The sequence below is a fragment of the Branchiostoma belcheri genome, unplaced genomic scaffold (genome assembly GCF_001625305.1).
Source record: "Branchiostoma belcheri isolate BF01 breed outbred unplaced genomic scaffold, Haploidv18h27 scaffold114, whole genome shotgun sequence".
In the NCBI taxonomy this organism is placed as follows: domain Eukaryota; kingdom Metazoa; phylum Chordata; class Leptocardii; order Amphioxiformes; family Branchiostomatidae; genus Branchiostoma; species Branchiostoma belcheri.
In genome coordinates this window covers 669,843-679,867 of record NW_017802536.1, presented here as the reverse complement: position 1 = coordinate 679,867, position 10,025 = coordinate 669,843, and the positions used below count along the sequence as shown (strand labels likewise).

Here is a 10,025-nt window from a genome sequence, read left to right as displayed (position 1 = left end):
AGTAGAAATTGGCCGAAATAAAGGGGTAGTATACCAGAGAAGATCCAACCGGCCATAGAAGCTCCAATTTGCGACCCACTATTTTTCCAGCGCTCCGCGGAGCCTGGTAGAGGCTAGTAGCCTGTGTGACAGAAACTGAGTGGTGATAAAATAAGCCTGTGTGTTGAAAAACCTGTGTGGAACAGTTTATGTAGTGGAAACTGTGGTGATAAGCCTGTGTGGTGTAGCCTGTGTGGCAGAAACTGGGTGGTGATAATATAAGCCGGTGTGTTGAAAAACCTGTGTGGAGCAGTCTGTGTAGTGGAAACTGTGGTGTAGCCTGTGTGGTGGAACTTGTGGAGTAGATCGTAGTATCTTTGTAATGTGAACTCATGCACCTGTGTTTCAATTTTTTATTGCATTATTTCAAATGTACATCAGCAGGGGAAGCATAACAAAGAGTCCCCTGAATTGGGTAACATTTGTTACATAAAAAAATTGAGAGACAACACATGAACATCTAAATGAGGTATATACAAAGACATATACAAAATAATTAAAATGTACACAATGTGTGTTGAAACTTGTGTGATGCAAACCTGTGTGGTAACAAAAACAAATTTACATTTGTATTCACCAACGCAAGCGATGCCGATTTTCATGGCTTGATTTTAAACAGCCTCTCGAAAGTATTTCTTTGTGACTCAGCACACACCACGTATACAACATTTGCATATGATAATACCGGCCTTACAAGGGTCGTGTACACAGTGACCAAGTCTTCAGGAGGCATGTCGCTCTAGGCCAGAGGGCGGAGAAAGTGTAGGCGCCTCGATGCCTTCTTAGTTAGTGTGATCTGATAGTCCCATCCAAGGTTGGAATGTACCTGTAAACCCAGGTATGGGGCACAGTCAACCACTGGCACTGGGTCAACATCGATGTCATTTTATTCTATAATATTATAGATTAAGTTCTAATTGTACTGAAAACCTATTACAGGTCAGAGTTACTCCTAAACGATGGGTCGTGCATGTAAGCGAGTTGTGGCCTGTCTCCTCCTTACTCTGCGGCTTCTCTACCTACTGCCGTGGTTCTGGTCAGGATCTCTGCAGCCTGCAAGTGGCTTCTTCAACTACGAGGTCGATGAAATGTTGCGTCAGCAAAGACAAGGAAAAATTAATGAGTCCAGGTCCAATCCGGATGTTGTGACTGAGGAAGGGTTGGGAGTGGGCCAGCCTGGACAGAGGAGGCTGTGCCCTCCGGGAAATTTTCGACTGCCCACGATGGAAACTTGTATGCCATGGCTTGGTTGTAAAGAGATAACGAATGAGGTGACCACTCTGGAAAGAATCGGATCAGGCGGTATTAAGAAGGTAACGGTATTGTTACGTTTCTAATTGATTTTGCACATATTATTTCACTGTTAGACCCTGTTGTAGGAGAGTGTAGACGTAAAATTGATTTCGATTTGGTAATTCCGGAAGTACAGGCGGATCTAGCAGAAACAAACAAATGTTACAGGTTATTTCCAGATTACAACATTTCCGTTTATTTTAGATTATGATATACTGTGTGAAGTATCCAATTCAGGAAACCATCAATGATATGTGCACTAAATACCGGTACATGCTAGTCAGTATATCTGGAAACGTTACTGTAGATTTGTTAATGGGGAAACAGCTGGTATCTTAGGTGTAAAAGGTTACAGGTTACAAAGGTGGAGAGTCGTGTCCGGTCTCGATAAATTCTTTGGTTAAAAACCCTAGTCCTGCGGCGCGCAACAATTGTTGTTGTGCACATGCATCTTCTGTATGCGAGGCGCAACAATTCTTTGGAGGGTATTTTTAGTACGCGTTAACAGGACGCGTGAATCGGCAATTCCGGGTAGACCAATGGGTCAGGAGTCAACGTACGCTTGCGCAATCTTTGATTTGGTTGTTTGAAAAAAAAGTCGTTCGTGGGTACATGTTATGGGCTGCAGATGAAAATGTTGACATGTGTTAACACAACCAGGAACGCTAAATCTAACACATAAAATTCAACACCATCGACTATATCGACTATATCGACTTTCACCATATAAAAATATGCAATAAAAAGCCCGGAGTTATAAAATCTCATATTTTACTTGATTTTATCAAAGCTTATGTATTTTGTCAAGTACTCATACCCCTACTCTACATCTTCTTAAAAAAGTATGTTTGGTTCTTTTATGTATAGAGGTGTGATGTGATAATCTTTCTTGTACACTGGGCGGCAAGCGTCACATGTTCGTCCTCATCCAAAAGGACAATGCAAATCCTGATCCTGTCCAAATCGTGTGCAAATCCAAGTCATCGGCTCTTTAGAATTTGATGCAGTGTGCAGATTACTACACACACAGACATGACTTGATGTACATTTTATTATATGCTGTATAGAGCTACAACTTACATCCTTTCTGCACTTTGTAGGTTTACAAAGCTACCTGGAGAAACCACACAGTGGCGTACAGTAAGCTAAAGATGCCGGCTCCGGATAAGCTCGTGTACTTCTTGCGAAATATAGAGATGCTGAAGACCCTGCAACACCCTTCTGTTTTGCAGTATGTGGGATCATGCAACATAACTCTCCTTACAGAGTTTTATCAATTAGGAAATGCAAACTTAATTGAGTATATCCTAAAGACTAAATACAGCAAGTTTAACAATGTCAGGACAAGATTTAATATGGCTCTTAGTTACCTAGAAGCAATACATTTCCTACATAATAGTCCACTTGGCACACGAGTCATGTGCGACTCAACCACACTCTACAAAACGCTAACCCAGTTCCTTATCACGCAGGATCTTAAACTTGTCTTAAGTGACCTGGATTGGATACCAGAAGTAAATCATAAAGCAAATCTTTTCATTAAATGTAGACTTGGAAGAACTTGGTCAGACTTTGTTGCCCCTGGGGAGCTTTGGCCGTTTAAAAACGAAACATATGATTACTCAAGAATGCCTTCTTATGATGAAAAATCTGACATCTGAAAAATTCCAGGTGTTGTAGACAACTTACTAGGAAATGTAACTGGAAGTGATGTTGTCAGGTCACATTTGTTCAAAGTGCATCAACAGTGTTACAATAGGGACCCCAGGCAACGACCAACTACAAAGGTTATGTTGGAGGAGTACAACAGGGTTAAGAATATGCTTTTTTCTGAACATATAACAAATAGCATAGTTAATCAGACAATGGACATTTCTTAGTTGTTGGATGAGGAGCATAGCCAGGTTAAAAGAGCAATAATTGTCATTCAAACTGTCCTCTGTAAGCCAGCCACCAGGCCATAACAATCGCCTATTCCCGGAAAATTTCTGTGATTCGTTACTTTATTGTGTTATGATGTGTGTATGATTATGTATGTATGTATTTCACAATGTGGGGCCCGACATCAGCTCAGCTGCCAGGGCTTCCACTGTATTGCACCGTATTCTTTGCAATTGAAACAAATAAATAAAAAGACCAAATTAATGGACAGCAAACGACATTTGTCAAAAGTGAATTGAACAAGCTTTTAAAATGATGTGAAACCTACACCACATGAGGTCAGGTGTTAGGATGGGTACTGGTTTAAGGAAACAGCAATATGTCGGGGTGACGGATGCCTTTTAGCAAAATATGCCTGGCATCTCTTTTAATGGCAGATTGGTACATCCACTGTATCAATATCTCCGGACTGGAACAATTACAATGCATAACACTGTGCCACCCCTCCACATCTTATGTTTTGGTTGGATCAATCATGTTAGAATTGTCCTACTGTAGATATTGACTATAACTAAAAGATTATCAAACATTTCAATTAATTCGGAATAAAGTATACCTATCTAACAATGCTTAATGTTGAATAATGAAGCTAAAGAAAAAAGACAGTCCTAAGGCAGTTTGAGTAGGCAAAGGTACATGTATAACGTGTGCTCTTTAGCAGGTCGATATAATTAGTCAGCACATGGGACCTGTAAAACTAACCGAGTCTCTACCGGGCAGTGGAAATAAACAGTCAGAAAAATATTTATATTGCAGTGTACATGGTCAAAACATCCTGTAGTTTCCATGCTTTAACAAAGACTATTTAGACTTGACTCAAATGCCATACGTTACAACATCCAACTCATTCCTATGGCCATGATATGGGTCTTACTTACTTTCTTGTAAATGTAGACAACAAATGAGTGAGTTTGTTTATACAAACATTTGAGACGTAAGGTACAACAAAACATAAGGTTCACATGAAATTATTTTATTTTAATATTTAAAAATGAACCCAACCACCTTGTAATAGTATTTGTACCATCTCAGCTGTGCTAAACTGTGGCAAATTAAATACGGTGGACTAATGAACTCCATAAAATACCAGGTGCTGAGAATCTAATTAGTGACGTAAACTGGCAAAACGCTGCTATGCAGGCCGAGTTACATTAATCCTTATAAAGTTGTGTGGAAACTATTATTCCGTTAAAATTAAGGCTTTGTGATCATGGATAATAACGGGGTGTACAGAAAACGTTTTTCGTAGTTCGTCACTGTTCTTAGGAATAATGATGACATGGCAATGATGACAAATAACTTTATTGCATATTTATGCTCTACATGAGCCAAATGCACAAAGAGAACTTGGGTCTTATCCAAAGAGTAGAAAATTTTAGATATCTTGGCTCCTGAATTATATTTATTATTTTATTTTTCAGTTATTCCTGGACAGGTTTTCTATCGCTACAGCTGCAGCAAGTGCACAAACTTCGAATTCAGGATCGCATTTTGACAATGGTCTAGAGACCTGAAATATTTGTAATTTCCCACAGTATTTTCTTAAAAAAGGAATAAAGTGTAAGTGATCCCCCCCCCCCAAAAAAATGCCGGACCCAATTACTGTTTAACCTTTTTTCACCATATCTGGACATATGTGAGACATAAGGATATCCAATTGGTAGTCTTGCACTCGCTGATTGGGATGTATATCATGACGATACCGCTGGCTAACTGTCATATCCCACACGTCCAGAATGGTGATGTTTAAATCCTCCATAATGCTTCTCATTTCCTGGTTTATTTGGACTGAAAGCCAGTCCGACATCTGGACGAGTTCCCTGTAGTGACGATGATTCCTTGTGTTGCACGTCTTCACAATGACCCTGGTTTCAGGATACTTCTTGTGTAGCTCTTGTATAGCGGACCTAACGTCGTACATGCGGGATGTGTAGACACGTTTGGGTTCGGCCGTGAAGTGTGAACACAGGCTTAGTATAATCACCACGTTAGGACCGCCCACCATACTCCTGACTTCCGTGGAAATGCCGGCTTCACCAAGGTTTAATGGGAACCAGCTCACAGTTTGGATAGGAACTGTGTGGAAGTTGAATGTGACTATGGTCCCAGTGCTGTGATTGGAGCAAGCGTACGGTCCAATAAGCCCATTTCCTGGACCTTTTTCAACAATGTTCCACTTTATTAGGCGCTCGACCCATTGTCGGATAGTAGAGTCGCCTCTGAAGTGCACTGATCGGTTAGTTAGGCATTTTGTGATGTCCGGAGTGCGAAACTGTCCAACCTTACAAGAAAGTGAATGCCATGTGTCCTGAAGCCAGTATCCCTCAGGTTGTTGATGTGGAACACCAAGGCGGCAAAACGGGAGTGATTGAGTAACAGTTGTGTTTTCTGTAGGAAATATACGAGAAAAACTAAAGTAAAATATGGACCATACTTCAATTTCTTTACTGGAATGACGGTTGGTTTAAGTTTCTGATAAGCTCGCATTTTCTCGACAAGTATACAAAATAAATAGATCCATGATTTCAGGCTTAAATGGGGGCTTTTGAATAAAGTTAAATGGGTTATTTTTTGTTTATTAATAAGACGCTATTACTTAATTATGCTCATAAGAAAACATTCTATTGGTTACTATGTATTAATTTTGCAAACAATTTTTATCGATATCGTATCGAGTGGTGTACGACTTTTGTACAATGCACTTCAGTATTTAGTAAAAAGAAAACAATGCACCGCATGCGTATATTTGATAAGCTTCGATCTTTTCCTTACACAATATAAAGAAAGGAAACGCGTTCTTACCATCAACGTCGGAAACAATGATTGTGCCATTGATGACAGGAAGTAAAGGTGTGTTCCAGAAAGGCCTATAAAGAGCAGGAAATACACATCAATCTTAAGGGCAGACATTGTGCCTCATAATAACGGTATGCTGTATCCCCCTAACAATATAGGTTAAGATAGCGATAATGTTTCTTTATGCGATATAATTACGGACTGGAAAAATGCAAAATTCAATAGGAGGAATTTCTTGGTATGGAATGAATGGGCTACAAGTTGCTGAGATAAAATTCAAGGTTTGAAATACGCTAAACTAAAGATTTTTAAATAATGAGACTGTTCTCCAGCTAAAAAAATTACCTCACAGGAATGTTCGACCAATTCCTGGTATTTATTAGCGGAACATTATTTGGAGAACAGTTATTTTTATCACGTAATTAAACAACTCAGATGAACTTTGATGCTAGTAAACTGGATTTTCACGACCTCGTACCGTTGGCAAATGGTTTAGAGACACCCCACGCGTACGAGGACCTTTGTTTTGGAACTTAGCCTTTGTCATCTCAAACCACGAACATCCATCCATAGTATCAAGAGTTATGCTGCATAAACAATTGCGAACGCATGACCTTCTGTCGAAGGTTACTTCACTTGCAAAGATAGACAAGAATAATCAATCAGGTCAATTGAGCTGATTCAAGGCTCAAGTCAAGTACATGTTGGTGTAGTTTGAAAAAAAAAATATTAACCCTTTTCTAACCATTCGAAAAGCTGTTGCTCTTCTTGACTCATCAGTTTGTCCACGACGTCCTGGGAAGATTTGCAGACACGTATTCTGTCACAGGATGCTGTCTTCGGCTTTTGGCAGAACCAGGTTCGGCTTGTGTTTGGTACGGAAAAGTCGCATTGACTTGGCAGAGATCGGTTCGAAAGAAGCGTGCACATTGTTGTAGCGTCTTCACCTGTAAATTTAAATGCACATGACCACCGTCTTTTGTTTGGAACCTCTCTGAATTCCCTCAGAAATTGCACGGCTTCGCTGGGGTGAACGAGTTGTACTTCAGGCGTCACCTTACCCGGGAAACTGAGGAGGAAACTAATGGTGTACAGACCGTTCCCGTGGTCCCGTACCGTACCTGTTGTACTGGCAGTCTGGGACTTGTCTCGTAAAACTGCTCGGAAGTAGTCACCGCCATACATCTTACGTCGTTTGTAGCCGTCCCTTGCTACAACCTCAAGTACAAGGATGTCCCCTACGTGGTACGTTTGTTTAGTGTTGACGATCTCCAAAGACGTGTACTTCGCATCTGTGACCCAGCCTAGGTCAATGCTCCGATTTAAAGTGCGCCATGTTCCTAGTGATGTCACCATAATGGCCTGTTAAGAAGACAAGACGTGGACTTCGCTAAGCTTAAATGTTTTATACCCTGACAGGTTCTACCTAGTAGTGTCAAGTGACTGAAGGGGGAATTTTAAATGGAATTCGACAAAGTCAGAATGGAGATATTAGAGAAAGTCATGGTAGCCAAGAAGAATGCACTGTTGCCTGGCAAGTTCCTACAGAAATTTCTTCGTAAAGTGCCCATGACACCAGAATACGGCCTTATCTAATTGTATAATGACTATAAATATAACTAGTATTGTCTGGCTAAATGATATAAATGCTAACGGTCATAGAAATGTTAAATACCGCGCCTCGAAAAAGTCAGCACAAGACTTTACCATCTCTATTTTTTCCTGAGCTGACGTCATCCAGCGACATTACTTTTGGAAATAGCACAGAAATACAAAAAGGAGACATAGTGATGAAAAAACCCAAGGCGAGCTATTCGGAACCTTGCTGGAGCGTCTCCTAAATGCACTTTTAAAATACCGTAAAATCGAATTTTCTCAGTCATCGTGATTACAGACAATTTAAAGATACCACATATGGAGGGACAGTAATGTATGACAAAGAGTTTTGGCGAGCTAACGTTGTATACTCCACCTCTACGGAGGATGTCAGATAATGATGATGATGACATATGGTATGTGTATTTGATATGCATATTTCCATTTACTGCATGGCAAAGAATACTTAACAAAGAATGGCGAGTAAGTTTAACCTTTGTTTTATGCTTTGGTACGGAAGATTGATTCCGGAGAGGAGTGGAGTTTCTCACTGCTCTGCTGACCTGGTGGGAAAAATGAGTCTGACGTTATACACCAATCCTAAAATCCCACCAACTACCATCAAAATGTACAAACGTTAATGCAAAATTTAAGAAAATCATAAAAAAAGTAAATATAACAGGGAAATGTGCAATTTTCTGATCGATTGAGCTGCCCATTGCAATGAAGAGTCAGGATCTCGATCGGTCGATTTTTTATTTGCATTTGTAGCCTTTTTTATGTCCTGTTAATAATAGCATTTGACTTATGTATTGCTTGATCTGTCGCCATTACGAGCTCTTTATTTATAACATGGGGTTTTCATAAAATGTTTATGTGTGTGTAATTGTAACAACACCAACCATAGGAGTTAACAGGAATGTTGTTATTGTCGCTAGAATAACAACCGATGCCAGGACAGGTCGTAGAACCTTCATTGCCACCTGGTATTTCCGCACCCTGTAAAAAAAAACAATCTTGACAATCAGATATCAAAGTATGAAAAAGTCACCCGTCACTGTATATGGATTAGAATAAACGACGTAGTTGAAGATTGCAGATTTAGCATTTCTCATCATCATCATCAATCTTCTTGCACGTGATGCGAAGAGCTGACTAGCTTCGTCAGGGCCCGCCACTTTCCTCTGAGGGCGGGATGTTGACGTTGGTCAGGTCAGGTCGTACAGCATCCATCCACCTGGTACGTGAACCCCGGGCAACCCCCCCTCCCCGTGGGCCGCCGCCATCCTGCCTGTTCAGGGGCAAAGTCCAGCAGGGCACGGGTGGGGTGCCAGGGAGGGAGGCGGAGAACGTGACCATACCAGCCGATCCGTCGGGCAGCTGCAAGGCACGATGCAGCAGGTTGTCCGGTCAGGTCTCGGACTTCCTTGTTGCTGACACGTTCGTGCCATTTCTAACTCTCCCTAACTCTCCCTCGAGAAAGCCTGCAGCAGAACTTCCGGTTTTTGTATCTTTTGTTTATTTGTTTATTTGAATTCACCACAAGATATACAAGTGAAAAGTAGGACAAAACAGGTGCATTTTACAACATACAAAATATAAAAACAGATTACATTATTAACCCTCAACAGAACACCTTCTCGGACTGATTAATCTGTACACCCGGGGTCCGCGCGGACCCCAGAACAGTTTTTTGCTGATTTTTAGAAATTATCAACATGCTACCAGCTCAATTGTTTTGCAAACTGATGTGGGAACCTCTGTGTCCACATTACATACAAAAAATCATACATTTTGAACTTTTTCTATTTTTTGGTGAAGAAAAGAAGAAATACCCGATTTTTAAACCCATTTCAGACTAAAGCGGCTTTTGAGGTCCAACTTTGATCTCAGATAGCGGCTAAACGGCTTGCGCTAGAAGTATCAAATTTGGAGACCTTTCCTGAAATGTCTCTGGAAAAAAGTTCATATTAGTTTAATACTAGTAAGTTGATATTTTTTTGTGTTGCCATGGTAACGGGTTTCTAGCAGACAGTTTTTTTGAAAAAAAGAGGTAATTTTGGTTTAAACATAAAAATTTTCTGAGTTTTATATTAAATTACACTTCTTTTCCAACATTAGTAACATCTTACATAATGAAATATAAGTTAAATCATTTAATATGCATAGACTATGCTAATTTGATGACGTCATTGGTCAAAATCCAATACGGCGGACTATATTATTAGCTCTGACGTCTTATGACGTCATAATTACAACAAAGTTATTAACATTTTATTCTATTACTATACCGTTCTCTGAAAACTTGGTACACATACGATGAGCGCATAAAAACATATAAAGACGGAAATAAGGTAATG

At 40.1% G+C, this 10,025-nt stretch overlaps 1 protein-coding gene and 1 pseudogene across 1 annotated transcript; one reads left to right on the top strand and one right to left on the bottom strand.

Moving 5' to 3' along the window:
* The first annotated feature begins 998 nt into the window (after positions 1–998).
* LOC109462242 lies at positions 999–3,212 on the top strand (annotated as a pseudogene).
* A 1,667-nt stretch (positions 3,213–4,879) lies between these two features.
* Positions 4,880–7,425, bottom strand: LOC109462241 (NXPE family member 2-like). The gene is made up of 3 exons (XM_019758776.1): positions 7,131–7,425; positions 6,076–6,165; positions 4,880–5,661 (listed from the first exon to the last, which is right to left on the bottom strand). The coding sequence occupies exons 1-3, from the start codon at positions 7,423–7,425 to the stop codon at positions 4,880–4,882; spliced, it is 1,167 nt and encodes a 388-aa protein (XP_019614335.1).
* Positions 7,426–10,025: the final 2,600 nt, after the last annotated feature.

What these genes read in the sequence shown, in the direction of transcription:
- LOC109462241 (XM_019758776.1), bottom strand. Translation starts at nt 7,425, where the DNA reads ATGGTGACATCACTAGGAACATGGCGCACTTTAAATCGGAGCATTGAC. An exon ending in TTTCCTCCTCAGTTTCCCGG is followed by an intron (nt 6,166 to 7,130) that starts GTAAGGTGACGC and finishes GCCCTTAAGATT; the next exon opens with GATGTGTATTTCCTGCTCTT. An exon ending in CATTGTTTCCGACGTTGATG is followed by an intron (nt 5,662 to 6,075) that starts GTAAGAACGCGT and finishes TATTTCCTACAG; the next exon opens with AAAACACAACTGTTACTCAA.